Consider the following 27,831-nt stretch of genomic DNA (forward strand, 5'->3'; position numbering starts at 1 on the left):
ACCGGTATTCAGAGACATACTGTGGCTAAGAGTATAGCATGGTTATTGTCATTATTGTCCTCCTTGAATTTGTCTAATCCTCTTCAAAAGCCATCAAAGTTGGTGGCCATCACTGTCTTCAGTGGGAGCGAATTCATATAGTCTCCCAACTCCCATCAGCCTCACCCACATGGGTAATAACTGGGGTCATGTCATCTGCATGGTTAGATTCCCGGTCTCTGTTATAAGGCATTGTGCTACCTCTAATATACAGCTCAGTTAGTTTTTGTTTCCAGGTAAAAGAACCGCGGTTCCCATACAGAGATATAACCATGTTACACTGGCATCTGTAGTTGGCTTGTGTGTGGATGAACATACTTTGGCTGAAAACCTCTGAATAGCCATTGAAAAGCATCCACTGTATCCTATTCAAAATAATAATTTATTGTAATACAAAAATGAAATATACATAAATAAGCAATTTTACATTCAGCAATGCAACTAAAACTGTAAAACATTTTTTTTTAAATGTAACTTAATATATACCGGTGTTTCATAAACATTCCCTTGAGTAAATAGGTAACGATGCTCTTTTGGATTTGTAGAAATGGTGATGGGTAATGACTGCTGCGCTGCTCTAATAGAAATGGCGGGGCTTGTGCCGAAGGTACTCTTGTGTGGATGCCATTAATCTCAGTGGAGATTCCATTGTGTTCTCTGTTTCAAGTGTCCTTCTGGAGAAAGACAGGCTTTCTCTGGCTCAAGCCCCCTTGCAATGATGGGGAGGGAAATCTGCTCCTTCGACCCTTTTCAGAGGACAAGAAAATCATGTTATTATTACCAGATTTTGTCAACCTGCTCTTAAGGTATAGTATTCCTATTTCAGAATAACAGAATCATAGAATTGTAGAGTTGGTCATCCAGTCCATTCCCTTGCAATGAAGGATTCTGCATGATCAATCTGTAAGCCAGCACAAGGACTTCTGCTAGTGCAATACAGCTTCCCCTTCTCCTGCCTCACCACCCAAAATTGGCTGGGGCGTAGGGCGGGAGAACCCCCAGAACAAGACATGGGTGGAGAAGAGAGGGATTGCTCCATCTGGCAAGCTGACGGAATGATTGTCAAATGCTGAATTGTTCCCAGATTGACCTAGGCTGGAATTCTAACATCAGCTACCTGGATGTAGGTCCCACTGAATTCACTGAATGTTTGATGTTTTATCCTGTTTTTACTATTCTGCTGGGAGCCGCCCAGAGTGGCTGGGGAAACCCAGCCAGGTGGGCGGGGTATAAATAATAAAATAATTATTAATATTTATTACCAGGACTTACTTCCGAGCATGCATGGTTAGAATTACGTTATTATTTCTGAACTGGATCAGCCAGTTGTGTGTTCTTGCACAATTTACTTGGGGGGGGGGGTTCATACAAGAAAAATTTCCAGTGGATTATGAGCAATGTGTTCCATAAGATACATTTAGGACCCATCTTTTGAAGCATCAAGCTCATTCATTATGGAGTTTCCCTCATCAAATGATGTCCCAGTGCAAATCAGTACATATAGGCCATATTGTGTATCAGGCAACACCCAATTTTTCCTTTGATGCACTAGATGTGAAATACATCAGTAATGCTACAATTATCATCAGATATCCCCTCCCAAAAGCCAAGAATCAATACTATACTGAATGAGTTGTATTTTTAAAAAAAGTGGGAGTAGATACACTGAAATTACTGGCCTTAAGTTAGCCATGTCTAATAATTTTTGTGGGTCTGCTCCAATTACAACTTATATCAGATGCAGTCCAATTTTTATGTATGCATTTATAATGGTTGACAATGCACTTTTTATTCTGTTATTTTATGCATACCACTTGCATTATAAACACATGGCATGAATTAGTAGACCCAAGGCACAATATTCCCTAAACTTCACATGGAACTAAGACTCCAAACATGTATGTAGTGTAAAAAATGTGAGATAGTGCAGGAGGGCAGTAGTTAGAATCAAACCACTGGTCACATTTTTGGCCAATTTATCCATTAACATGGCATGTTTCTGTATTATAAATGTCCCATTGTGCCTACATCCACGGGGCTAGGTCAGGTCAAGAAGGCTCTCATTATCAGGTGACCAAGAATTTTGGGTTGGACTTGCTAGGCAAAGCACCATCTGTGGTCATTAGGACTCTTTCCATCCACTGGGCACTGATCTTGTGACTCTTGTGGTTCATAGGGCCCCAAAATAGTGACGATAGCTTGTCTTTCCGAACGGCTGGAGATATTCCTGTCAGTGTCATGAGTTGGCATGTGCTCTTCCTTTTTAAAAATGGCGGCAGTTTAGACGAATTTGTTGGCAGGGGGATACAAGCACATGACTACTAGGCACTAGGCAGGCAAGAGGACCCCTGCCCTGAGATCACAGGAACAGAGGAAGCTGCTTTATACTGAGTCATTCATCCATCCATCCATCTCAGCATTCTCTACAGCAAGGTTTCCCAAACTTGGGTATCCAGCTGTTTTTGGACTACAACTCCCATCATCCCTGACCACTGGTCCTGCCAACTAGGATAATGGGAGTTGTAGTCCAAAAACAGCTGGAGACCCACGTTTGGGAAACTCTGCTCTACAGTGACTGGCAAAGGCTCTCCAGGGTTTTCCACCCTACCTGCAGATGCTGTGAATCAAACCTGGTACCTTCTGCATGCAAAACCGATGCTCTCTCACTGAGTTTTGGTCCTTCCCTTAGATCAGTTTCTTTGGTGCTTGCAAGCTGCTCACACTCACAAATTAGTATGATCTTATCTGCCTTTCTGGGCTCAACCAGTACCTGGCATACATTTAAAACCTTCCTGGGTTCTCTGTGACTGGTCAGAACCTCAGATCACATGCCACTTTGATTCTATATGGGGAGGAAAGCAGCTACCAGCTTGCTTACACACACACACACACACACACACACACACACACACAACCTTCTCCTGGAATTAGTAGCATGGAGTATGCTGCTATGCTGAGGCTGGCACTATTGGCTGACCACATAAAAACTGTGCATGAAGTGATGGGAAGCCGGTTCAAGATCGAAAATAAACAATAATTTGAAACTGGTTTCTGTCAAATTCCTAACGCTGTTAAATGGGAACACATGGCAACAGCAAGAGATGTTCCAAAAACACACTCACAATGAGCATTTCACAATGGCGTTGTTTTTAGGTGAACACACCAATTCAGATAAAAGACAGATTCTGAGACTCTGAACGAAACAAAGAAGTTCCATGTTGACGTTTCTCAGCAAACAGTCCTGACTTGACTGTGCCTATACTTAATGTTCAAACAGCGTAGGTCTATTATGGCAGCTTTCCTAAGTCGTATTAATAGCGCCATTAAGCAGCACTACAAAAGAACAAGAATTCCTTTATTTTGGTTCTACATTTACAAGAGAGTACATACTGCTTTTTACATAGCACAACTTATATTTAGCTCGAAAGCTTCTTTTCCGTATCAGCGGAGCTGCATTTTATTTTTGACCTTTCAATCAATAAACCATATTGAAGTATATCAGGGCTGAATGGCTTCCTTCTGTAAGGATCGCTATCAAAGACGGGGATAACAAATCCCCATTTGATTGCAATATATTTATATATAAATGAAGTCTGCAAATCTGCCAATGAGGCACAGCTGATGCCATGGTTCAACATGATCCAAAGAATCTCTCCTTTAAAAGAAAATCGTTTTATTAGCCTTGGTTGGCAAAGAAAACAAAGGAGGCATGGACAGTTTTGGACAAAGGATTAAAAACTGGTGGGGGTGGTCTGAGGGGTTTTTCCAGAGACTGGACTAGACCATGGACTAGGCAAGGGGAACCTGTAAGCCTCCCAGGTGTTCTTGGACTCCAGCTCCCATCAGCCCCTGCCAGCATGGACAATGGTTGGGGATGTTGGGAACTGAAGTCCAACCACATCTGGAAGCTCGTACGTCAGAAGTTCCTGGGCCAGAACTCAGTATGTTGCATATCTGATTTCCCTTTGCCCTATTTCCTTGCCATTATAGTGTGGAGAACTAGTCCTTATCTCGGGTATGAAACTTCCAATTATTTTTCTGTGTGTCTTACTTTATTGCCACATTTGTTTTCTATACTTCTTCCAAGGAACTCATGAATGGCTAGAGAAGGCCAGGAAAAAAACAGAAAAATTGGGGGGAAACCAGGTTTTCCCCCCAGGTTTTTTAAAAGCCGTTTCCCCCCCGGAAAATTGAAAAAAGAGAGTTTGATATACCACACACTTTTTTTCATTTTTTCTGGGGAAAAAATGGCATTGGGGAAAAACAGGGGGGAACCTGGTCCCGCCCCCCTATTTTTCCAGGCCTTCCTATCTCTACATATGGCATTATTTTATTCTCCCATCAACCTATGAATGACTTACCTTGTAAGCAAGTCTAGGCTGAGAGACAGAAACAGGCCCAGAGCCACCAACTTGCTTTCAGGGCTAGGCAGGGAGTTTTACTACTTTGCCCTCTCTCTTTATCTCCTCCACCACTCTGGCTATTGTACTGCAATTATTAATGAAAAGAGGAGGGAGGGGAAGAACAACAAATTGAAGGCTTTCAAACAAATGCTTTCATACTGATGGAACAGAGTTGGGAACATAACTCAGGCTCAGCAATAGCTCACACACGAGTCCCCTCTAAATACATCTATCACATTGTCAGCAACTGAATTTTTATAAAGTCCAATAGCAGCACTCTCCCGTTAATCACATTTGTCGCTGAACCTAAAGACACTGACTTGCAATGAAGTGCTTTGTTTCTGAGCAGAGTTATTTAGGACTGGAATGCCAGAAAATCTTGCTTCACTGGAAAACATGTGGCACAACAGGGAGAAAAAAGGCCAGATTCTCATCTCAGTTTGTAAATCTGGAATCTGGTAATTTTGCCGACTCCACTTTTGCTAATACAGATTTGCTTGGCTTTAGTGGATATCGGATTATTTCCTCAACTGTATGGGGTGCGTGTGAGGCAGGAAGGTGGTATACAACAGACAACAGACCTTAAATGTTCAAGGAATAAAAGGGCTCCAAATAAACGATCTTTCTGTATAGGATTCCCTTTTCTTACCATGCAAATTGATGATTAAATTAGGTGATGATTCAAGCATTTGGAACACAATGGTTTCCAAACTTTTCATATTATGCAAACCCTTTCTACGTTGACTCATCTGCAGAGGAAGCCCTGTGTGAGAGACAAACGTGTGTTCACTGACCCTTCTAAGGTGCTTTCTCACATGTGGGACTGACTAGGCCTGCTGAGCTTTGCCATCAACTCAGTTGAAACCTCAAAACGCACCAAAATAACATCTGTATGCATTGCAGGGGGAGACTATTAGTAATGTCCTGGCTTGTCTTACCATTATGGAGCTCATCACTGGGGAAACCCTTGATAATCTCTTAAGGGAACCCAAAGGTTCTTCTTAACACTGCCAGGCAACCACTGTTCTAAGCAGAGCCAATGTTAAGAGGAGATTATCACTTAAGTTTTACAATTGGTTAACCAAGTAAAAACAAACACATTTCCAGGGGAGAATAAGAGTTTGGATTTGATATCCCACTTTATCACTACCCTAAGGAGTCTCAAAGCGGCTAACATTCTCCTTTCCCTTCTTCCCCCACAACAAACACTCTGTGAGGTGAGTGGGGCTGAGAGACTTCAGAGAAGTGTGACTAGCCCAAGGCCACCCAGCACCTGCATGTGGAGGAGTGGAGACACGAACCCAGTCCACCAGATTACAAGAGTATCGCTCTTAACCACTACACCACACTGGCTCCCAGAGCAGGAAGCAGTAGGGCAAAGAAATAATTTATCATATCAGCCTTCCTCAACCAATTGCCTTCCAGATGTTGTTGCATTACAATTCCCACCATCCTTGATTATTGCCCAAGCTAGCAAGAATTGCTGGGAATTAAGAGACTGACAGCATTTGGAAGGCACCAGGTTGACATTCTCCATTTCTTTATCCACTATTGTCTCTGGTCAAAGAGGCTGCTGGAAAAACCCCCAATAAAGGGAGATGATGGCAGGATCCCAGTCATCACAACTTACAGCACAACATGGAAAGCTTCACTGAGATGCCCAGTGCGTTGTTCAGCAGAAACAAGACTGCTAACCTTCTCCCCCTGCAAAGTAGAAGAACCTTCTCACCCCAAACCGAATCACAAATGGCTTTTGCAGCACCCACAGCCAAGTTCAACAGTGGCTAGCCATATGATGCAAAAGGCTGCTGTTTTTTTTAAAAAAAATAAAGAAATACCACCCACCCACTCTGGGTGCACTGAGCTTGATCACTTGAATCTCTGGACTGTGTGTGCTCCTGAAAACAGACCTTGAAATGAATGAGAACATCAAAATCAAAGACATATTTTAAATGCATGTGCTTCACTCTAAATAGTGCATACCGCCTGCAATGTCCAACAAGCTGGAGACACTCGTGTGCGATGAGACTAAGGAAATGAGTGCTTTGCTTTCATCCCTGCATTGAGAAAGTGGTCACCCTGCAGGTGGAGGGAGGGAAAGCATTCCTTTAAGGGCATAGGGCATTGCCCCTCCTGTCAGTCACCAGGAACAGAGAAGAAACAAGGAGGGTCCGGTCGATTCCTTCAACATAATAAGTGCTGCTACGAAATGCAGTTGTGCTATCCATTAATTTAGGAATTCGGCAGAGAGGCTCCTGCTGTACCTAGCAGACCGGAACTTGAGCTCATGGTAACACTGCACAAAGCTGTGGTAGATGAAAGTGATAGGCAGGGCCAGCAACACAATCCCGCTGACCACACAAATCCCTCCAAGAATCCTTCCAGGTACGGTGACAGGGCATACGTCGCCATAACCAACCGTGGTCATAGAGATGATCACCCACCAACAAGCAGCCGGGATGCTGGCATAGCCTTCGTTGGGCTTCCCTAATTTCAGCCCGTGTTCAAGGAGCTGGGCGAGCGCGCTGAAAATCGCCATAGCAACGCAGACGAAGACGAGCAGCATCACCATCTCCCTATAGCATCGCTTCAGGGTCAGGCCAAGTGTCTGAAGGCCAATGAAGTGGCGGGCGAGCTTAATCACCCAAAAAATCCTCATCATTCTCAGGACCCTCAAGGTGACTCCAGCCCTCTGGAGCTGAGAATTCTCCCCTGTAAAAACGGTCATCAGCACAGAGATGTAGTAGGGAGTTATTGCCAGCAAGTCGATGATGTTCAGGGGTCTCTTGACAAACTCACACTTGTTTTTGGAGACGATGAACCTCACAATGCACTCTGCAGTGAACCAGCCTATGCAGATTGCTTCAATTATCCTGTTGAAAGAAACACAAGCAAAACAATTCAATTCCTGTGAGTAATTTTGGTTGGTCGGTCAGTTGAACTTGGACACTATTACACTGACACGGACTCAGACTTTTAGCAGACAAGCATGCCAAATAAGTTTTTTACTGGATTTTGATTCAGCTCACAAATAACAGGTTTCCAGCAGCTATTAGTAAGATACTAATGGATTAGAGGCTGCCAGAAACACCTCTCACTTGATCTTTTTCTCTTAAAGCCTGGTTTTTTACATACTGATGGCTTTTTGGGGAGAGAATAATAGAAACATATTTTTCTTAGTAAATGCACTATGCCTGATTTTATGTTTTCTGATTCTATGCATTTATTTAAAATCATAAGACATGTCAAAAATGTACCTCTAATATCTAAGAAATTGAGGAACTGACAACGTTAGATCAAGTACTGTACTGGCAAACAGCTTGGGACCCAAGTACCTTAAGGAGACCTCTTCCAGTATCAGCAAACTTAGGCCCTACTTTCAACAAGAGTGGTGCTGCCTGGTTGGCACTGACCCACCACAGGGCCTTTGAGGTGGTGGCTCCCCATTTGTGGAATGCCCTCTCTGGTGAGGTGTGTCTCCCTCTCTCATTCATTAACATCCAGGAGGCACTGGAACACATTCCTGTTCACATAGGCATTTGATAGCTGAAAGATACAGTTTTCAGCAACCTTGAAATTATTAGCCATGGGGCTGTTAGATACGTGGCTGTTTCTAAATGATTTTAGATGCCCTTAATGTTTGTTATCCATTTTTTCCATTTTGTTTCTAATTGTATAATTTAGCAGCTTTTTAGGAGCCTGGGCTCCTTTGGAAGGAAGGGAAGGATGGAAGGCAAACCAATAATACTACCAAAAACTATTAGGTATCAGTAGTGTGCCACGGTGCAGTGGAGAAAAAGCTGACGAAATGTGCGCATGTGCGCGCACGGGATCAGCACTCCTGCATTTAGATCAAATTAGTCAGCACTTTTATTCCCCTCCAGGACTCTATTCTAGGCCCTTTTAAAATGATTTCCCAGATGAATAATTACCAGTCAACTGTAAAACAGCCTAAGCATTTCTCCAAGGTGGTTGAAGTCACTGAACTGAACTGAACACTGTGTTACCAACATCCTTAAATTAGAGCACCAGATACAGTTATTACCAGGTGACAGGAAAGCTGGAATGGGGCCTTTAAAACAGCATTGACTGTTCTGATTCAAACTGAATGCCCTGTTCAAACACGGGGGAAACTTTCTAATAGTACACAGTCAGCACTGCACAGGCAGTAAAGCCAATTCGGGGGCTGATGGCTTAAGTCGTTTTTAACGATGCTGCTAATGACATGGGGGTTTTTTTGTGTAGCTTCTGAAAATCATTTTAATGTTTTGCTTCATGTGCTTTATATTGCTTTTCGTAATATAAATTACAAAAGCAATACAGAACAGATAACTTACAAAATAAACATATCACGCCACGAGAGCTTCAAAGCCTGCCGAACACTGGCTCGCGCACACCATCCTGCCTAACTTGTGGCAATGCAGGCTGTGAAGGTTGCTCATTCTGCAGCTTGCATTGCAACCTCTGTTAGCTGAACCGGTGGATGTTCCAGAGATCGCTCACTCCCACTTTGGAGGAGGGGCCCCTGGAACATCCAAGGAGCGGTTGTGACCAACTGGCTGTCCACTCTGAGGATAAAGTCTCTCTACTTCAGACTGACCTTGACTCTGCAGTTGCCGCAGTTACAGAAGAAGTACCCAATGCAATAGTCGCTGATGTGCTGCGGGACACATTTCGGCTTCTGCAGTCAGCTGGTGTGGACAAAGTTGCTGGTGGCTATGCTCCTGACAATGCACACTCTTGACTCCCTCTCAGCTTATGAAATCTAGCAGAGAGGGTTCGCCTGGCTGGGGTCCAACACTTTGCTGTGTGAGGATGCGGTCCCTGCTGCCTTGAAAGAGACAATAGTACCACTCCTAAAGAAACCAGCCCCAGACTCCTTGGATTGAAATAATTGCTAGGGGAATCAGTGGCAGAGAGCATTGTGCTGGGGCATCTGCAAGCATTTTTGGATGTCAAAGGTTATTTAGATCCATTCTAATCTGGGTTCAGGCCTGTCCTTGGCTACCCAGATGGATGACCTTTTCAGAGAGTGGGTGAGGAGGGTCGCAACCTTGCTCCTTCTTCCTGATCTCTCTATGGGTTTCAATACCATTGCTCATGGCATTCCAGGACAGGGTTCAAGGAATGGAAATTTGGTGCATTCTGCTACAGTGGATCTGATCCTACCTACAGGACCAAGTCCTGAGAGCAGCACTGGAAGAGTGATTTTTGCCCCCATGGCAATTGTGCTGTGCCCCAGGGCACTACTTTATCTATGTGAAGCTGCTAGGAGTTTGAGAGCAAGTTGTCATCAGTATGCTGATGATACTCAGCTCTGTTTCTCCATAACATTTGAATTGGGAATGGCTGTGCGGGAATTGGACTGGGACCGGGACATGGTGGTGGGATGCAGGAGGGCAATAAGCTGAGCTTGAATCCTGGCAAGACAGAGGCAGTGTGTGTGAGTGGTCCAAAAAATAGTCAACTGTCTGTCCTGGATGGGGTTGCACTCCCCCTGAAGGAGCAGCTACACAGCCTGGCAGAACACAGCGTGAACTAGAGAGCTTGACAACAGGAATTCAGGCACTGGTGACTGACTGGATCACTACAATGCACTCTGTGTGAGGCTTCCCTTGCACTTGATCCAGAAACTACAGTTAGTGCAGAATGCTACAGCACAGTTGCTGGCAGGAGTGAGACCCTGCCAGCATGTAACTCCTCTGCTGAGAGATCTTTACCAGTTGCCAATTTGTTACTGGACTAAGTTCAAGGTGTTGCTATTAGAGCCCTCAACGTCTTGAGACCAGTTTATCTGTGAGATATCTCCTTACTCAACCTATGTGCCCAATCAAGTGCTTCGATGTTCAGCAAGGGCACATACTGCATAATATCTGTCCCAGAGTTTTAAGAAATCAATCTATGAATGTGGCAGCACCTGCATTTCGGCGCTCTGACTATTGACATCAGGCGGGCACTTTCACTGTACTCTTTTCGCCGTAAAATGTTTCTGTTCAGGCAAGCTTATCCAGACACACAGATGTTGATGTGATTTAATCTTTTGCTGTTCTTTTTAATTATCTTTGAAATGCTTTTAATTACTTGGGTTTTTAAAACTTTTTGCATCAAGATATAGCTATATATCTATATCTATAAAATTCCTTGCAGAGAGATTTTATTATGATCAAGCGGTATTTAAATCTTGTTCAGTAAATAAACTGTGACCAGGCTTTGTTCAAAGGATGACCACTTACCTTAACAGCAACTCCTCTGCATCACCACCACATCCACTAGGCTATCATCGCCCTGTTTTCACCAGGTAACAAGATTCAGAAATAAAAGGAGAACCCACTGCCTACAGAGCAGCTTGGTTGCACCAGTGGAAGTGCTGATGCACGGTAAGAGAGATCTCCACTGCAAGTTTGCAAAATGTTCATAGGCAGGATGTGGATGTGGGGCAATGAAAGAAGCAGCTCCTGAAGAGGAGGACCATGGGTGGGGTGTGCTGAAATCCTGAGGAGCTCTGGTCTGTGGCTAAGGTGGTTACTCCACCATCATGGATATAACATATAGTTGCCTGGGGATAAGCCTGCAGCCTTTGTTTCTGCCGTGTTCCAGGCTAGCAAAAGCAACATTAGGAAACACAGCGTGCTCCTATTTCCGCACAATTTAGAGGCAAATGTAGCGCCGTAGTTTCACTTTGATCATAGCAGTGTTCAGCAACCAGACTGGCCTGCAAGCCATTTGGAGACATAGCACAAGTGGGATGAGAGGTCAAATCTCTTCCCAATGCCACTTGTTCACTTTTTGTCATCCATGTGACATCTACTCTCACCTCAGGGGACTCAAAGGGAAATGTTTATATCATGTAAAGAATTTCCCAAGTGTTTTGCCCAACTGGAATGCTTGCAAAAAGGAACCACATATTTTGTATTTTTTTTTTAAAAAAACATTTTTTTAAACAACTTTTTCTGGGTTCAGTAAAATATGTTGGCTTTGTAGCCTCCACAGACAGGGAGGCTTGGCAGGGGGTTGGACTCGATGGCCCTTGTGGTCTCTTCCAACTCTATGATTCTATGATTCTAAGAGTGCCTTGTGTGCTATTTTGCAACCTCACTCCACCCACTCTCATTTCTCTTTTGCCTTAAGGATTCCAATGCTCTTCAAAAGCTCATGTTTCCCATTGTTGACTTGTATGAATCACTGGGAGAATATAGCAAGTGCTCATGAATATATGAAGCAGAGAGCACCAAACTGGTGGTGTTGAGGGGAAGAGAGGCAATTGGCAAATGTGGCTGCATCAGGCCTCTCTGCAGGACTGCAAAGAGAATCCATAGCTCTGAATCCAGAGGCAGAGATGCAACTGTGCTAAACAGTGTGATTGATACTGCTATGGTGATAAATGCCTTCAGATGGCAGCTGATTCCTACTCATCCATGGCTGGTGCATCAGTGTAACCCGGACTTTGTGAACCTGGTGCCCTCCACCTGTTTTAGGCTACAAATCCGTCAGGCCAAGTTAGCACGACCAAAGGTCAAAGGTGATGGGAAGTGCAGTCCAAAACTTCAGGAAGGTCCAAGTTGGTTGAAGATGGCAGCAAGAACATTTTACAGTGCCGCAAGCACTACATGCACATTATCCATCCCCCGCCCCCTCAAGAAACTCTGCAGCTTCCCCAAGGCCAATGTAGGATTATGCTAATCTGCAAGCGGCTTGCAAAAAAATCAGAAGGAAGCCATGTGAAAAGGAGCTTTCACCAGTTCTACCTTTCTCTGCCGCACACAATTCCGCTGCACTTAAAGCATTTTTTATTTCCCCAGGCATTCGGTGGTTAATTGCATACTGCTGGCGAGAGAATGTACCGTTTGCTGCTCCTGCTTTAAAAGTTGTTGCGAATTTGCTGTAGCCTTAATTGCTGTTTTGTGCTTCTGTATATTGGTGTGGTTTTGCTTTCAGCTGCCCCGGGCTCTGATTAGGAAGAAGGGCAGGGCATGAGAACAATTAATGGATAATAAATAAATAAATAAGCTGCTATGGTCAAGCATCGTCCAGGTTCTGGTCCAAAACCATCAGTCGATGCACTATGTTGCCTGGCTAATGAAGCAGGGCAATAGGAGAAGCAAGCCTCACCCTGTTCTCAGTGCACCACTGTGACAACTGGCATTAACGGCACCTAATTTAAACTGAATATCATCCATTTTTTATGACAGCTTGCCCTGCCCAAATATACGCTCCTTAAAAAAAATTAAAAAATGCTGAATTCTCCTAAGCAAGTGGCAAGATGGCAGTTTCAAAATGCAGCTACATCATAAAATTAATCAGTAGTTCCTAAACTTTCTTCCTTGTGGACCACTCGCAAATTGCAGAGGGCCTCAGCAGATCACTTAATGTTTTTTGTGCCTGTTGTTGTAACAGCGCTAGATGCTGTGTGATTTTCAATTGTGTTTTTACGGACGTGCTGCGGAACATCCTAGGTGAAGCTAATGGACCTCAGTTCTGGGAACTCCTGAAATAGATGAATGGTGCCAGAGAAAAATGCATTTTTAAAAAAGGCATCCCTGTTGTTTTGATACAGGCTCTGCTATGTGTAATGATGAAAATTGTGTGTGTGTGATTTTGTTCTGATATTGGAAACATCGGTACAGTGGTACCTCGGGTTAAGTACTTAATTCGTTCTGGAGGTCCATTCTTAACCTGAAACTGTCCTTAACCTGAAGCACCATTTTAGCTAATGGGGACTCCCGCTGCTGCGCCGCCGCTGCACGATTTCTGTTCTCATCCTGAAGCAAAGTTCTTAACCCGAGGTACTATTTCTGGGTTAGCAGAGTCTGTAACCTGAAGCGTATGTAACCTGAAGCATATGTAACCCGAGGTACCACTGTATTGTGTGGTGCTCCCTATAGTCAGAAACAAAACTACTGAGTTCAGTAGGGCTTACTCCCAGATAGGTGGGTACAGGAGCAAGGCCACACTGAATTCTGTAAATCCCATACCCAATTACCTGGGAGTAAACCCCACTGAGTCCGGTGAGGATTCCTTCTGAATAGACATGATTGTGCTATAAGGCTACAATCCTGCACACTTACCTAGAACTATGCTCCATTGGATGCTACGGTACTTATTTCTGAGTAGATGTGTGTAAGATCGTACTGTTAGTATCCTTAATTCCAGTGAGGCTGTCTTTAAACAAAAAACTGTAATTCAGCATTTGTGAATGCTGTCATAGTTAAATTAAGAAAACCTGAGAAACTACATATTCCCAACATCTACATATTCCAACGCATATGGCCATTCAATTTTCTTTTGTACTGATTGCACTTGAGTTAAATGTTAATTTAGTCCTTGTCTAAAACTCTCTAATTTGGAGTATTTATCAGCCTTTTAATGAAAGTTATTTTAATGCAATTCTTTGTCTGTTGATTCGAAATCTAGGGTTCTTGCAGCTTTCTTCTTCTTCTTTACTATAAACCAATCATTTTGTTTAATTTTCTGCTCTGACTGATAAGACCCAAACAGAATAGCCTATTTTACATATAGACTGGTTCAGACAGCCTGAGAATTCTTTTAAAAATCACTAATAAGGCTAGTTTGTTGTACTCAAAAGTAATTACATTCCGAGCTGTCAAAGCATCTTTCAGTTGCAAATTGCACATTTTTCCTTTTGGAGGTTGTCTAAAATTCTCCAGTAAATTTGTTGAGCATTAAAACGGGGGAAAACAGAGGTTTGGCCTCATCGTCCACTAAATGTCTGAATAAAACACAGTATATGCAGGACAAGAAACACGAAGGGGGGAAAACAGAAGACAAGACAGCACATGATTGAACTAGTCTACATCATTATAATTTTTTTGCAAGAATATGCTTGTATTCCAGAATCAAGGAAACCCTAGAAAACACTAGTAAATTCCCCTCCAGCCTCCAGTTGTTACCTAGGCAAAATCTCATAGAAGTTAGTAAATGGCATTTTTCCAGCTGCTTACAAGTTAATGTGAATTTGAGCTTCAGTCCATTTGTTTGGAAGGAAGATCCAATTCGCACTTAACTTCCAAAGATGTATGCCTAAGATGCTCATACTATCTTGCACAGCGATGCATCCATTTTGTAAAGAGGGGTCACTATCTCCCACAATCCATGACTGTTACTCCTGCAATGAAGCTTGGATAAGGATTCTTATGCAATATTAGGCCACTGGTTTATTTGGCTTAGCATTATCCTCTCTGCCTCCCAAGGAATCATCAGGAGATGTTTATTTTTTCCATACCCCTACTATCTCAAATTGTTTAGCTGGAGACGCAACCTGGAACCTTCTGCATGTGCTTTCGTGCTGAGCTATGGCCCCTCAACCCTACAAAAACATAGTATTTAGGTTGCATGGTAACACTACAGAGAGGAGGGAGAATAACAGAACCACATGGCTATTCCCCTCTCCTGCATGGGACACTAGCCTGAAGGCCATCTGGACTCTGATCACAGTTAACCAGGCGAGTGGCTAACTGCAAATCCATGAATTGCTTTAATATCTGACTCCCATCCTACCCACAAGCAGTGGATTGTTTGGGGCTCACAAGCCAGAATATAAAGCCACAGCTTGAAGCTAGTTTACAAACAGCAGTTTGTGCTAACTGTGGTTTGCAGTTATGGCTGAATTCACAGACCGTTAACAAACCACAAGTGGAAATGGGAGCAATCTTACAAATTAAGCAGATGGGAAACAAAAGCATACAAAAAGAAGTTCCCAAGGCTCAAACCATTGAATGGGTTCCTAACTATGATTGGCACAAACCATGGTTTTGCACTGTGCCTGAATCCAGCTGTAGAATCAAAACTGGAATCAACCAAATGGTACTCACAATGCTACATTGCTCATTCACTAGGTCTATCTCCAAAGCTGACAAGTCTGTACTGGGGTGGCTAATCTTTTTTGACCTGAGGGCTGCACTTGCTATTGGCCAAGCCTCTGAGGGCCCTTGCCAGCAGTGCGCATGACCAAAGTGAAAGAGGGTGTTGCCAATGGGAGCAATGGCACCCCATATTTACTCTCACACACAGCACACCCATACTTGCCACATACACAGCACTCATGCAGACAAACACAGCAAACACCGCAAAAATCTCTGTCTTGGCTCTTCAGAAAACTTTATTTTTATTATTCTAGCTTTCTTTGTGTGTCATCTTACACCCAAAGGTGTCTTAAATAGGAAACAGATAAATATTATTTTTTAAAAGTAAATGAAAAGTGATCACACTGGGCTGGGAGGAGAGGTTCCTCTCTTCCCAGCACAATACTGTGATTGGACTTACAGTCCAAAACATCTAGAAGGCACTATGTTGGCCAAGGCTGCGTTTGAGGGACAGAAGACCATGACTCCCTAGCTGCTTATCTCTAATATAAGTGCAAGGATGTTCTATTGGAGTCAGATAAAACAATGAGCAATATGGATTAAATTATGGACACAATTTGACCAAAACTGAAGCCCCAATCTGGTTAGCTCTCTCGTTCGAAGAGGCCTTGATAGTTCTTCACTTTTGCCGGATTGTCTGGGACTTAATCACATAACTTACCACTTAAAACACACCAATTTGAATGTGGTGCAAGCCGAGTGTACCTTTTCCTGGCCAGTATGCAGTGTAAATAAAGGGGTGAATTACTTTGAGGAGCATCTCCTGAAATACACATAGTGTTGCAGAAGATAAGCTACAGTATAGCCATATGTTTTAAGTTATGCCTATAGTTTTCATTAGCCACCCACAATCCTCTATTTAAAGAAGTTTAGAATGGAAGCCAAAAATAAAAGGGAGCTATAGAATAGGACTTGCCAAACTGGATATACGCCTAGAACAGTTTTATCTCTTTTTAAATTCACATTTAAATGTTCTGCAGTCCTACCGCCTTCTGACCTATTTTACTGGAGCTCAAAGGAATTCAATACCTTTACGGAGATCAATTTTATAATGGGGGATAAATATTGTCCACAAATGATAATGTGTTGTGTTTCCAGAAGCAGCTCTTTGGGCTTTAGTTGAGATTAAGAACCCAGGGGTTTTATGGTTAGTAAACTGTGCCTTCGGTAAAACACACACCCTTAAAAAATCACAATCCCAGCATACAGAGTGAGGTGTTGGGTGAGACAGTCTGTTCTTGCTGCGCATGCACGTCCTTGGGGAAAGTTTCCAAAAAAAACCACGTACAAGACAGTTTTATTGGCATCACAGGACCGGTGTGTGTGTTTAAGGATGGCTTCATCGTGTCGAATTGCTCCAAATGACCTGTTATGGAAAAGCGCTGAAAAAAGCTACCCTAAGATAGATTTTCCACAACATGCATTTCAGTAAGTCATGCCCTGGGTTAATTTATGGGAGAGAGCATAGATCAGAAAGGCTAAGGCACCCTCGTCAGCCATCTGCTATGTGGGAGCAAGAGGAATATGAACAGTGAATATTAAATTTGCAAAAGCTAAAAGAAGGGAGAAGTCTCAAGCGAAACTAGTGGAGTACTACTCTTCAGTAAAGTTCTTCCATGTGTTTGGTTGCAATCTCTTTTATTGCAAGGTTTGGCAAATGTTTGGTGTTCATCTGCTTGTTGTAGAGGGCAGTTTGCCCTATTAAATTATTTTACAGCAGAGGCTCCAGGAAATCACACAGGGATTATGGAGCAGTAAAGATGATAGATAGATAGATAGATAGATAGATAGATAGATGATAGATCATTTCACACTCAGGTAATGTATCAGAGCAAACCCACTGAATTTAATGGACTTGTTAGTTATGTCCATTCATTTCATTGAGTCTTCTCTGAGTAGGACTATTATTGTCAATTGTCCACCGTCCCCCACTCCCTGCCCATTTATCCTACGCTGTGCTTCCCTCCTAACCTGGCACCATACCTTCTCCACTTTAAATTCTCTGGGCACCTTGAACTCTCCACTTAACCCTTCCATTCTCTTACACAGGCATACAAGAGAGCAGAGTATGATGACTGCCTTGGGGGGTGGGGGTTGTACTACTTCTAGCAATGAGCTCAAGATGGTCACCCATTATAGCTGTTTCCATGCTCTCTCTCTCTCTCTCTCTCTCTCTCTCTCTCTTACAGGGAGAGAGAAACTGCAGCTACTTCTTTTGAGAAGCCTGTCAGCTTTCCAGCTGGAAAGAACATCAGGTGGCTTTGGACTGGATACTGCCAGGTCTGCTTTACCAGCGACCTCTTAAAAGTGTGAAATGATCGGCTATTCTTATCTGTTCCTGCTGTAACCAAGTACTTATGGATATGCTTTGGCTGTGCTGATGACATTGAGCTCTCTGGAGAAGGAGTAGGAAAGGGGCTGGTGTCTTTTGAGTTCTGAATACATACAGTATAGTTTTATACTGTATCTTTTTTGTGTTTGTTCTGAAACTCAATAATTTATTTAGTTTGTAAAGTTATCTACTCTTGTATTTGGTACTATGCGGTTTTGTGTTCCACTCCATTTCTTGCCAAATATATGGCTTAACCATTCTGTTAACCTTCCAGTACCAAGAGTAATAAGTGAAATTTGGTAATAATTTCATTCAGAATCTCTGCTTAAAAAACAAAACAAACTCTCCCACTCCCAAAGTTTTCTATCTTCACCCTGCAAATGGAAACGTTTCAAAATCTCCCAAATCCTGCCTGGAAGATTTATTTGTATGCATCAAAAACATATTTGTATGCATCACGGACAGAGAAGCTATGAGCATGGGAACCTGCCACATACAGAGTCAGACCCCACTGGTCCATGAAGTTCAATATTATCTACACTCACAAGCAGTGTCTCCAGAATTTCAGAAAAGGTTGTCCCCTAGCCGCACATGGAGATGCCGGGAATTGAACAAAAAAACTCAGGGTGGATATTTGTACTCCAGTGCTAGGGGGTATGAGGATGGGGTTGTGCAAAGAACTTGATAAAACTAAACCTTAAGCAACAAAAAAGGAAGACCAATGCTTGCTGGTTCATTTTTTTTTAAAAAAAGACTGAATAAGTAGTACTTGGGGAGGGTGTCACCTGGCCTCTGATGGAGTAAAACACTGATTTAATTACTCTGACATTGACTCTTTAAAGGCCAGAAAATGGTGCAGAGGTCAAAATCAGTAGTGATGTCATGGAGACTAGCCAATAAGGGCCTGTAAGTAACTGGATAAGCAGCTGTTGGAGAGGTGCCCCAAGATGCCCACCCTGTGTCCTCTGAGCTTGGTGCAAATGTCTGACCCCAATGGGGATGCAAGTCCTCACCTGGGGCCACTAGTCACCCACAAATCCAGCATGGCTGAAGTTGAATCAGCACCATGTTTTATGGGGGGCAGGGATGACTGTGCAGAAATGGCCTCTTGTTAATTATCTTTCTGCATTCATTTGACTCCTAGGAATTGGTTGAAATAAACTGATAATTCAGAAATGCCCTGTGTTAGAATCGAGTCACATTAGTAATCATTGTTAACTGACTTGTGGAAAGGCTGTTAACACCTTATAAATGAAATTTGCAGAACTGTATGAACAGATGAGCAGAGATATGTGTGATTTTGAAAAACTGACCTTGGCACTAAGCAAATTAAAAACAAATTATTAGTGAGAGAAAATTAGGTCTGAACAGGAAAAAAAGGTAATTAAAAGGTGGCCAAGTCCCCCCCCCCCCCAGTTCCTTTTAAGCATGACAACCTTCAATCAGCAAAGATTTGCTCAAGGTGAAGGCAAAGGACAGAAGAATATTAGTGTTTGTTGTTGTTGTTTTTAAAAACCATTTTCTTTCTGGATGGTAGTCACGTAGGTGTTACCCAGAATAGACCCACTGAAATTAATGCACCTTAGTCTCCTGTATTGCAGGAGGTTAAACTAGAGGACTCTGGGGGTCCCATTCAATTCCACAGTTCTGTGCACATTAATTTCAATGGGTCTACTCTGAGTAAAATTTAGTTGAATGCTACCTTTTGTTTTGAAGCTCACTCTTAAAGATACCATACACCTGTAGTCTCACTCAGCTAAAAGTCACTTCACACCAGGTATATGTCCAAAATCGGTTGTGTCGCCATCTATTTCTACCCTGCCATCTCTGTGGCACCCACCATGTGGGTTGTTTTCAATTGCATGAATATAGTGGACATGTACCATATGTGCCTCTCTACAGAATGTTTCTGTGGTGCGCATACTTCATTAATAAAGAGACAGTTAGTTGCCCCATATTTCATGCTCGTAGAAGAAGCTATCGACAATTTAATGTGTACCCCACTCCTATGGGACTTGGCCCTAGTTAATAATTTTCAGCTGAAGTCAAAAGTTCCCAGTGTTCGGTTTTAAAGCTGCTTTCATTAATTCATGGCCAGAGTAAACCCATGGGATTTTTGAAGGTACAGCAAAAATGGGCTGCTTCACAAGTTCAGCCGAAATTAAGAGATATAGCTGAGGACACAGAGTCTGATAATGAAAACTGATATTAAGAAGATGCCAGCTCAGGATCTGAAGTGGAAAATCCTGCCTTTGAATAAAGGCCAAGGGTAAAGGAGATCATTTGATCTCTCTCAGCCCAATTATTTCACCCCTAGTTTATCTTACTACTGCATATTATAATCATAATTCATTCTGATACGTTGTTAGTTGCACCTTTGTTATAAAAGACACCTGAAAATCATTCTCCCCTAAATCTGTCAATAGCACTGGTTTATATATCTATTTCAATTTCTACTAAGATTCTTCCTGTCCCCACCCCAGGCCGTATTATTTTTCCTCCTACAAAATATCTGGTTCAAATCTAGAAATAAACTAAAAATGTGTAGTAACCAGGACTTTTTGTGACAGTACTCACTAGCACAGAGTACCGGCACTTCTCATTTTGCTGCTGTCAGCAGCCATTTTGTGCTGGCACCCACGGCACTTTTATCAATATATGAGTACCACCAGAAGCTCTTTTTTTTATATTAAAAAAAACCCAAAATCCCCTAGGATCTGATTGATATTAAATACTAAAGAGGCTGCCCAGGTCTAAGGATATGAAGTTGTGCTCAATTTGAAGTACTGTACTTGGGGTTTTTTTGCAGCAGTTTCATTTGACTTTAGATTCATTCCAGTAATTCATTACGCCTTTAAAAATGACTACTTATCAAACCAGGACTATTTCTAGGAGGGGAAGCAACAAGTTCTAAAGAAAGAGTAACGTGTACATAAAGCACTGGAACAAAGTCAGATAGTGGCAGTTTTCTCAGAAATATGACATCATGGACAGTTTTCTTCCAAACCCACATCGAAAACAAATGTTCTCCCCACCCACCCAAACTGGATTGCCAAAGTTTTGTTGTGAGAAAGTCATGCCTCTGTGAAGTTTTATCTAAAATGCCTAACTTCCCAGCTTACTAATTAGAGTGTATCTTTAGATGTGGGAGGATTATTTAAAATGAAAGACAGTTCTTTTATAAAGGTGCTTCGATGGCTCCCCGACTGTGAAGGAGGGAAGCAGCAGGAGACAAGTTAAATTAGCAATAAAGTCCCCATAAACTTCAAAGGGAGCAGATATCATCCATATGGCAATGAGACCAAACGTGCCACAATCCCTATTCAGTCTTGCTAGCGCCCAGCTTTTAAAACAGGACCTCAATGATGAGTGCAGCCATGGTTGGAGCGCTGCGAGATCAAAAGCTCAAAAGTTAAGAGATGCTTCAGGGCTAGGTCATTATTTTCTATACAACAGCAACTTCCTGCAGCAGTAGATGTTAATTTGAAACAAGCAAACCTCACACGCTTTCCTCTCTTATCTGGAACCAAAACTAATAATAATTTCAATAAGACTGTTATTGGATTAATGTAGGAGGAATGAAATTTCACAGAATTCTCCATTTTATCAGCCATACGAAGAATTCTGCAACACTCTAAAGAATGCATATTCTTCTACTTACAGAAACTGGTCTAATAAAAATAAAAAAATCCTTCCAGTAGCACCTTTAAGACCAACTAAGTTAGTTCTTGGTATGAGCTTTCGTGTGCAAGCACACTTCTTCAGATACCCTTGCTTGCACACGAAAGCTCATACCAAGAACTAACTTAGTTGGTCTTAAAGGTGCTACTGGAAGGATTTTTTTATTTTGACTATGGCAGACCAACACGGCTACCTATCTGTAACTGGTCTAATAAAGTTACTACTTTACTTGCTTGGTGTAACATTACTTGGTACAAGCCCAGAAAAAAAGTTTCTGTATGCTCAATGAGAGGAAGAGGTTGTTGTCTAATAAGAGCTGGCACTGTTACAGGTGCCACATATACTTGTTCTGCATTTGTAAGGAATTTGTATTTTAGTTTGGCAGCACCCCTACTTTGGAACCCTCTATGTATTGATGTCAAACAGGTGCCTTCCCTGTACTCTTTTCAGTGCTTGCTAAAAACGTCCTTTGTTTAGGCAAACCTACTCAGATACGTAGAATGTTGGCATGTATTTTGATCTGGTTCTTTAGTTTATCTTTGATTTTAATTATTCTTTCAATGTTTTAATAGCTGTTTTTAACTACTTTTGTTGATAATTTTACTGGGTTTTCTCCTCGTTGAAAACTGCTTTGAGGGTTTTTTTTCTTACACTCAAGTAGTATATAAATTTTACGAAATAAATAAATGAAAGGAATATAATGCATTATGTGGGTCAGAGGCGTTGGGAGAATCATTCCCCATTCCTGCAGAATTATTTATTTTTTGTCATTCTTGGAGAACCTTTACATATAGGTCATCCTGTTTCATGTCCAAAGCATTTGCCCAGGGGCATGGATTAAGGAGGGAGACATCTTCTAGCTACATCAGAATCACATAGTTTAACCTTTGAAGTATGGTTTTCAGGCTGCAACTTTAAATTCCCATGGTGCAATGAGAAATCAGGTATCCATGGCATTTCCTGCCCATTCCTTCCCTGCTCTTTTTCTGATAGCTGCCACAAGCAGGACTCCAGGTAGACAGGATGGATGAAAAGACAGGTGGAAGAATGGGCTAGAAAAGCTGTGGCTACGTGAGGCACCAGGAAAGTACCATACAGATCTCGGGGTCGCCACCAGGGAAAGCTTGTAAGAGTTGATGAACTCATTCTAAACCCTGGAGAGCTGCTGCCAACCAGTGTAGAGAATACTGACCTTGATTGACCAATGGTCTGACTCAGGGCAAAGCAGTTTCCTACATATATTCCAAATCAAGACCCCCACTGTGAGGGAGAAAGGGTTCGGCTCTAGGCTTGAGGAGACACTAGCCAAAGTGCCCTCTGGTGGGTGGAGCTGCCATTTTAATTTCCCACAAGCTGTCACTCCAGGGCATCGCAGGAAATTAAGATGGTAGCTCACAGGTTCGGTTAGCTAGCGGGAGGTGTGGAGGCAAGATGGGAGTCAGTGCCGGTGGGCTTTGCAAGGGGACAGGGGCAGAATGTGCAAACAACCAAGGTTAAAATAACCCTTAACAGAATTCAAGCATTTGTGTGTGTATGCGTTAGTTTTTTAATTTGCTCAGTGCATATATTTCAATGAAGAGGTTTATCCTCATGTGGGCAGTGGTAAATTAAAAGTCAAAGCCTGTGGATGAGCTGGAATTTTATGCTTCCCCGCCCTATTTGTTTCTGTTTCCTTCATTAGTGCCAATATTTAATTGTTTGCCTTTATTATTTGCAATAAGCTTTCAGGTCCACTGAGGAAGATGAGTCTGAAAGACAGGTCTGACCTTTTTGTAGTGTGTCTATGTTTAAACTTTTCTGATTCATTTACTTATTTGCAATAAATTTCTGTTGCATGTTTTACCTTAACCCCCTTTTCAGCTGCCTGTCTTAAGACACCAAGTGCCTGGAGGGAGAGTTCCTTATACACCTCAAGCACCGTTTTTCAAACTTTCCCCCTCAGTGAAAGTCCCCCACCCAAAAAAAAGCTATTTATTTGCTGCTAAGGACCCTTGCACTTCCTCTGCCATGGAACCTCAGCTGCATCTACAGAGGATTACAGAGTATGTTCTGGGCTAGAGCACACACACAGTTCATCCATTGCAATGGCCAGGCATTGGGTCTCGAAATCGCCTCATATAAACTGAACCAGGAACACACCCCTATAGCTGCACATGGCAGAGAAATATTAGCAGTGATGGGCAAGTTTATCTTTCAGGAAACCTTGCCTGCCATTCCTGATTTTCACCCTGAATAATCCCTGATAAGCTTTGAAGGAATCACAGGTTCCTTCAGACACAGTTTGAAAGCAAGTGAACTGAAACATCCTGCAAGAGATGCTTATCTGGCCATTTTATGGGGAGGAGGAAAAACACCTTCCGTGGAAAGACAGAGCATATTTCTCCCTCTGTGACAATGAAGCGCTGCTTCTTACTTCAGAAGCTGCCTCTCAGGTCCATAAAACCCAGCCAGTTTAGTTTTCCAAAACTACTGATATGCCATTTTCCCGATGTCTCGAGGAAGGGCTGTGCAAGACTCTTAATGAAGGCTTTGGGGTAGGAACTATGCTGCCCTGCTATATTTCCTATGAAACTGCAATTTATAAATATTTTAATGTTGTTGTTATGATTAATAATAATAAATATAAATCCCAGATCACTCATTGGCACCCAGAAAGTTTTCTGCTGTAGTCTTGGAATGTTGACTCCCCCTTATCCAAAATGTTACGGTGAGGTCCTAAATCTAAAGGCGCATGAGGGCACCCTCTTGCTGAAGCTAAGCAGGTCTGAGGGGGCAATCCTATGGCAAGATCTGCCACGGCTCAGCCCAAAATATATGAGTGTAATGTTCTCATCCTGGATCAGCTGGCTGAGCTGAATCCACAGTAAGTCCCCCCCCCCCAAAAAAAAGTGTGTGTGAGGGCTGGACCAGAATGGAGGGGAATTAGGCTGGATCCTAAGCCTGTTCAGTTCGGTCACATGACCAGGAAACCTATTTTAAAGACTTGTTTCCCCTCTGCCAGGCTTAGGCAGAGCAGCAGCCCTGCTGCTGACCAGGGTTTGGTTCTGGCATAACTTTACATTCTCTGAACTTGCACCAGCTGGCATTATGCCAGTTTCTCGTGCAGGGGATTGCTCCTTGGGTCTGATTAGTGCTTGGATGGGGTAATCCTCCCAACAAGCATCTTTGCTGTCCCTTGGGAACCCCACACACCTTGCCTTGGGACTTCCTGGCAGACAGTATTGCAAGAAAGTAACTGAGCGGAGCAATCATTTCTGCTCTGTAGGAGTTACTGAGAAATAGCTACCCTTGGTTTAAGGGAGGTGCGCCCCTTTTCCTGCCCCATCCCCACCTTTTTCTTTCTTGCTTTCTTTTTGCAAAGGGGGAAGGTGAGGTGGACTTTGACCGATGGTTGTTTCCAGCTGACACCAGCACTTGGGAGAAACTGGTGGCAAGGCAACCATCGCGGTGATGAAGATAGCGAGGAGGAAGAAGACAGGGAGCATTGCAGAGAGGAGGACAGAGACGGGACACACTCGGACGGGACACCGTCGAAGAAGGGGGGGTTAAGAATAAGATTTCCTCCTACCCTGAAGGCTCCCTGAGTGAGTCTGCTGTGTACCTGCTTTGCTCCTCCATGCTTCGGTTCTCGGCCGCCCGCCACTCGGGCATGGTGCTGGCGCAGAGCACCACCATGGAGACGATGACGAAGAGGATGGAGACGGTGGCCAGGATCTGCGCGGCCAAGGAAGAGGTGGGCTCCTCGAAAGTCCTCCTCATCCTCTCCAGCCACTTCTTCTCGGCGCCGGGCGGGGGCGCTGCGCGGCCGCCGCCCTCCCCGGCTTCGGCGCCGGCACCGCCTCGGCTGCTGCTGGCGGTGGTGCTGCCGCTGCCCCAGGCCGCCCCGGCGGCGGGCTCGGCGGCCTGCAGGTCGTCGGCCGAGTAGGAGGTGTAGGTGTCGGACATGCGGTCGTCGAGGCGGCGCTGGCAGCAGTAGTCGAGGTGCGACGCCTCGAGGCCCCAGTAGATCATCTCGTTGTAGAAGGAGAGCTCGCACATGTGGGGCACGAAGCGCAGGTGGCCGTAGCGCACGTAGAGCATGATGAAGCCGAAGGCTTCCGAGTGGCGGTCGAAGAAGTACTCGTTGCGCTCGCGGTCGTAGTCGTCGCAGACCTCCAGCACGTCCTGCTCCGACAGGCAGCCGTGCAGGCGGCTCAGGCGGCGCAGGGGGAAGTCCTTCAGCACCTCCCGGGAGAACGAGTAGCGGGTGCCCCCCACGTTCAACACCACCACCGACGGGCCCCCCCGGCCAAAGTTCATGGCTCGGGGGGCGGGCGCGGGGGAGGGCGGAGACGGCGAGCGGGGGAGGACGGGCGGCTCGCGCGGCACCTCAGCAGCCCCGAGGTGCGCGCCGGGGAAGGGCGGGGTCCTCCTCCTCCTCGCTCAGCCTCGAAGCGGTGCCGTCTAGAGCGCGCGCTTCAATGCCTGCTGCCCTCCGGGTCTTTCTTTTCGCGCCCAGGCGTCGTCCTTTCGCAGGGGCGGCGTCCCGTTCCCAAGCGGAGCGCGCGCCGCCCGGCCCCCCTCGAAGGGGAAAGCGAGCGCGCGGAGTCCCTCGGAAGGGAAAGCGAGCGGGGCGTCCGAAGGAAGAGCGCGGCGGCGGCGGCAAGTGAGGTGGGGGGCTTCACCGAGGGGCGGCGGGCCACTCCGTGCGCCCCTGTCGCGCGTCGCCCGGCGCTGGCTGTGGCGAGGCACCGCCGCCGCGCCGCGAGAGAGCCCAGACGGGCTTCGCGAAGGGCATGGCTTGGCAAGGCAGGCCAGGCAAAGTCCCGCGAAGTTTGGACAGCTCCGGGCTGCGCCGCGCAGCCTTCGAGGCGCCGCGCAGCTCCCTGCTTCTGTGGCGCGAGGCTGAGAGACACGGCGGCGCGTCTCCTCGGAGTGAGGGCAGAGGCGGCGGAGAAGGGACACGCCTCCTCCCTCCCGCCTCCCCTCCCGGGCGGAGAGCGAGCCGAGCTGCCTCTCTTTCCCGCTCGGCGCCGCGCGGAGAGGAAGACGGAGGCACCTGAGCAGAGGCTGCTCTTTACTTTCCTCGAGGAATCAAGGACCTGGAGCGCGAGGAGGGAGGGGGCAGGTTTCACTGCCCGCCTTAACCGTGTTCTAGATATTTATTCCATACAATATTTACATTCGCATTCCCCCTGTCTGCTATTCCCAGATGGCTTTTATAGGAAATGCAAGTTAAATAACAAAACAACTCGTCCTCGAGTTCGCAGTTTTCCTTACCTGTCCCCCTTCCTTTCCCCTTTTGAGTCATGTCTGAAGGCAGTGACTCTTTATTGACCTGTTGTCGGCTGCTGTCTCCCTTTGGGAGCGGGGCGATAGTGCTTTCCATAAACATTTATTTCAAGTTCTTTTTCGGCAGCCCCCTCCCCAATTGTCTCCCTCAAGTGGCTTGACTATAATTGACTAAAAAGTTTCTCTTTTTCCCAGGCCGAGCGTGTTACAAAAGGCAAAGCAGGACTGAGTGCCTGTAAGAATCGAGGGAACACTTAAGCCGGCATAGCAGCAGGGCTGTTTTTGTTTTGTTAGCACAATATGCCCATTATAAGTGGTGATTACAGGGCTGAATACAATTTCCTCCTTTTCCTGTCCATGATCATGGGACTGAGTGGAGAAGTGGAATTGCAAGTAGTCCAGAGAAGGCAGCCAATGATTCTTGCAAAAAGATGAAGCAGTCAGGTCCTTCCCACCGCTCCTGGCTGGAAAGGGAGGGGGAAAGCATCTTAAACAAAACCGTTATTTTCTCATAGAGTGAGAGGATGTCAATGGGGAAGGGTGAAAAGCACACATTCATCTATCAAGGGCATGCTTGAAAAGTCCTGATGCAGAAACATTTGATCACTACCTTTCCTGCTGCTTGTTTAAAGCACCTGGAAATCAAATGGGTTTGGATACACACACAGTTTTTCCATATTTGTATTAGATCTACAGTGCATACAACTAAGTGAAAACAGAGACTCTCTGCCCTTTCTCTCTGCTGCATGTAATCCCTTTGGTGTTTTATTATTTTCTAAGAGTTCCCCCCTCCCATTTTAGGGCAACCCATATCTACTCAGAAGTAAGCCCTATTGAATTCAATGGGGCTTACTCCCAGGGGGATTAGGATTGCAGCCTTAGATGACAGTATCTCCAGTATCTTTTAAAAGTGCACGCAGTGGAGAAAGAATGGAGTTCAAAAGGCTTCTTTCTATCTCTGATTTATATTTATAGCCCTTGCAGCATCATATCTCTCTGCTTTTTTGTCCTTGCTTTTTCTCGGCACCTACAGTGTTATTTCTTGCCTGTCTTGTCTTCACAGCCCTTTTATAGCATTGCTTGTTGTAAATTATAACAGTACTTCTTTTGATGAAATCAGGGTTCCCTGTTGGGTAGAAAGAAAATCATCCTCTACTGAATATGAGCTGCTGTTTGAGGACCAGTATGGTAACAGGACAGCGATAGCATATTGGATAGGAGACCT

At 44.3% G+C, this 27,831-nt stretch overlaps 1 protein-coding gene across 2 annotated transcripts; it reads right to left on the minus strand.

The window, feature by feature from the left end:
* Window positions 1-402: 402 nt before the first annotated feature.
* Window positions 403-25,930, minus strand: KCNG3 (potassium voltage-gated channel modifier subfamily G member 3). 2 transcript variants are annotated; one of them, XM_080998712.1, is made up of 2 exons: window positions 24,904-25,930; window positions 403-7,315 (listed from the first exon to the last, which is right to left on the minus strand). In XM_080998712.1, exons 1-2 carry the CDS (start codon window positions 25,632-25,634, stop codon window positions 6,670-6,672), a joined length of 1,377 nt encoding a protein of 458 aa, XP_080854838.1. In that variant the 5' UTR covers window positions 25,635-25,930; the 3' UTR covers window positions 403-6,669. The 2 variants fall into 2 exon arrangements, with proteins under 2 accessions (XP_080854838.1, XP_080854839.1); XM_080998713.1 differs by having other exon boundaries at window positions 24,937-25,929.
* Window positions 25,931-27,831: the final 1,901 nt, after the last annotated feature.

The sequence above is a fragment of the Podarcis pityusensis genome, assembly GCF_964106645.2.
Source record: "Podarcis pityusensis genome assembly, chromosome: 3".
NCBI classification, from domain to species: domain Eukaryota; kingdom Metazoa; phylum Chordata; class Lepidosauria; order Squamata; family Lacertidae; genus Podarcis; species Podarcis pityusensis.